The sequence below is a fragment of the Pinus tabuliformis genome, chromosome 6 (genome assembly GCF_031772625.1).
Source record: "Pinus tabuliformis cultivar Carrire ecotype Pingquan chromosome 6, CPIR1, whole genome shotgun sequence".
Classification (NCBI taxonomy): domain Eukaryota; kingdom Viridiplantae; phylum Streptophyta; class Pinopsida; order Pinales; family Pinaceae; genus Pinus; species Pinus tabuliformis.
The window spans coordinates 1,516,074,017-1,516,076,363 of NC_142292.1; the positions used below are offsets into that span (position 1 = coordinate 1,516,074,017).

The 2,347-nt window shown below is 40.2% G+C and overlaps 1 protein-coding gene across 1 annotated transcript; it reads left to right on the forward strand.

Moving 5' to 3' along the window:
* Window positions 1–294: 294 nt before the first annotated feature.
* Window positions 295–2,123, forward strand: LOC149264436 (antimicrobial ginkbilobin-2-like protein). The gene is made up of 2 exons (XM_089398952.1): window positions 295–400; window positions 1,447–2,123. Exons 1-2 carry the CDS (start codon window positions 295–297, stop codon window positions 2,121–2,123), a joined length of 783 nt encoding a protein of 260 aa, XP_089255078.1.
* The last annotated feature ends 224 nt before the right edge of the window (window positions 2,124–2,347 follow it).

Genomic DNA, 2,347 nt, shown 5'->3' on the forward strand with positions numbered 1-2,347 from the left:
ACATCAAAATGGTTAGATAGGGACCAAAAATCAAATAAAATGTGAAATTGCAGCTCATAAATTGAACTACAAACCTGAAAATCCTTTCGGAGTGCGAAACGGCCATGTCCAACACTGAGCCGAGCTAAATTCGCCACTGGGATAAAGGCAGACGAATAACAAGCCCATACCACCAAACGAGGAAGAAAAAATAGGAAAAAAAACAAGAGGAAACACACGAAAACAACTGAACAAACTCCAACACGACCATCTCTATTGGTCCATAAACCATCACCCGCATCACCGACGACCGTAATGGCAGTGATCGCCATTGGAGCTGCAACATTCAACTACCCGGCAGAGAGAACAGACAAGAACAGGTGCCAAACAAAAATGAACGCAATAATGAACAAGGCGCATGGTACTCACACTAAACAAACCCTAAACCCCGCCTCCACCTGTTGAATCGGTACTCATACACGCTCAACAGGTCACTGCATGGAGGCGTTACGTGTCGTATGAAGGGCTACGTGCCGGCGTGGTAGGAGGGCATGTTGACGTGGAGGTGTTCGCCTAATGGCGTTCCTCCCCTATAGAAAATTTCTAAATATTAGTCTTCTAAAATATGGTACTTTTAAATTTTATCATCATCATCATTGTCATCATTATTTCTTTTATATTTTAAAATTTTATCCACGTTGTCATATTGTCATCATCATCATCGTTGTTGTCACTACTACCACTGCCACCACGTCGTCATCATCATCATCAATTAATAATAATATAAATATACTTTTGAACACTATTATAATCCATTGTCCACTCTTTATTACCTATATTAATATAGAAAAATCCTAAATATTTGTATGTAAAATATTATATTTAAGATTTTATTCTAATCATCATTATCATCATCATCATTTGAGTAAAATAATTTAGTGATGGCCTAACCATTAAGGATCATATAATTAAGTTTTCGATGCACAACCAACTCGAACCCGAATGGATTCCTCGGGAAGCGAGGAATGGAATTACGTACGTCATGCCACTGTTTGTAATGGTGAACCCCATGAGATATCATTTTTCATATAAATACAAAATTTAAAATAATTAGGAATGAAAAAATTAATTTCTTTTTGTTATGCATTTTTTGCAATATCTTAATGATGCGTTAAATTTTGCAATATCTTAATGATGATGTGCTAAATTTTGCAATATCTTAATGATGATGTGTTTAATTTTGTTTGTCTCCGCATCGTATCCTCCGGCTATAGCTATAAAACCCTTCCGTCTTCTCTGGGTAAATAATACCATTTAGAGTTTGCGTGCATCTGTCTCTAGTCTCTGCTACTCACTGCGGATATTTATTGGGAAGATAGATGGAAGGCATGAATAATATAGGATGGCGGTGGTGTACTTGGATGACGTTACTGCTGTTATTTAATGTAATTTCAATTTCAATTTCAGTTTCACCTTCAGTTGTGGATCATGGGGCGCAAATATCGGATTCCTATATTTACGGTCTGTGCAATGCGAACAAATACAGCAGTGGCAGTGGATACGAGAGGAATCTGAAGAGGCTATTGAAATCCCTGGTGAATGGCGCTGCCCCCAGTGGCGGATTAGCGACACATACATATGGCGGAGTCCAGGGGCTTGTGCAATGCAGGCCCGACGTCTCTCGCCATGAGTGCCAAAGCTGTGTCGCTGCAGCGTCAGAGAGGGCTTTTCAAGGCTGCCCCAACGCCATAAGCGCTCGTGTTCAGTTCGAATTCTGCTTCATTCGCTATGAGAATTACACTTTCGCCTCTGCTCTCGATACCAGCGTTGCCTATTCTCTTGAGAGTGCGAAGAGCAACAGTAATATTCATGGTTTCAATCACACTCTCGCCAATCTCATGGCAACTCTCGCACGGAAAGCTCCCTTACACGTCAATCGATTCGCCAACGGAGCACAAGTGGTGAAACATTCTTCTGTCACCGTTTATGGATTACAAATGTGCTTCACAACACTTGCAGCGCCCGACTGCCGTGCCTGTCTGATACAAGCGATTGGATTGTTGAATAAGTGCTGTTCTTCGCAGATGGGAGCTCAAATTTATCTGGGCAGTTGCTCTGTACGATTCGAGATATATCCCTTTTAGACCTCACATATGCTCTCACTTCACTGCCTTCATACGAAGGAATGCTCATCGAAATAAATACTGCCTTTTTCTTTAATATATTTTCTCCGCTATGTACTTTTATTCCCAAAAGCTATGCTCATCGAAGCTATGCCTGCATGTCTTTTCTTTATTATATTATATTTTCACGCCTCTGTACTTTTTCTCTTCTCATAATATACATGAAGATATGCCATACAAAATCC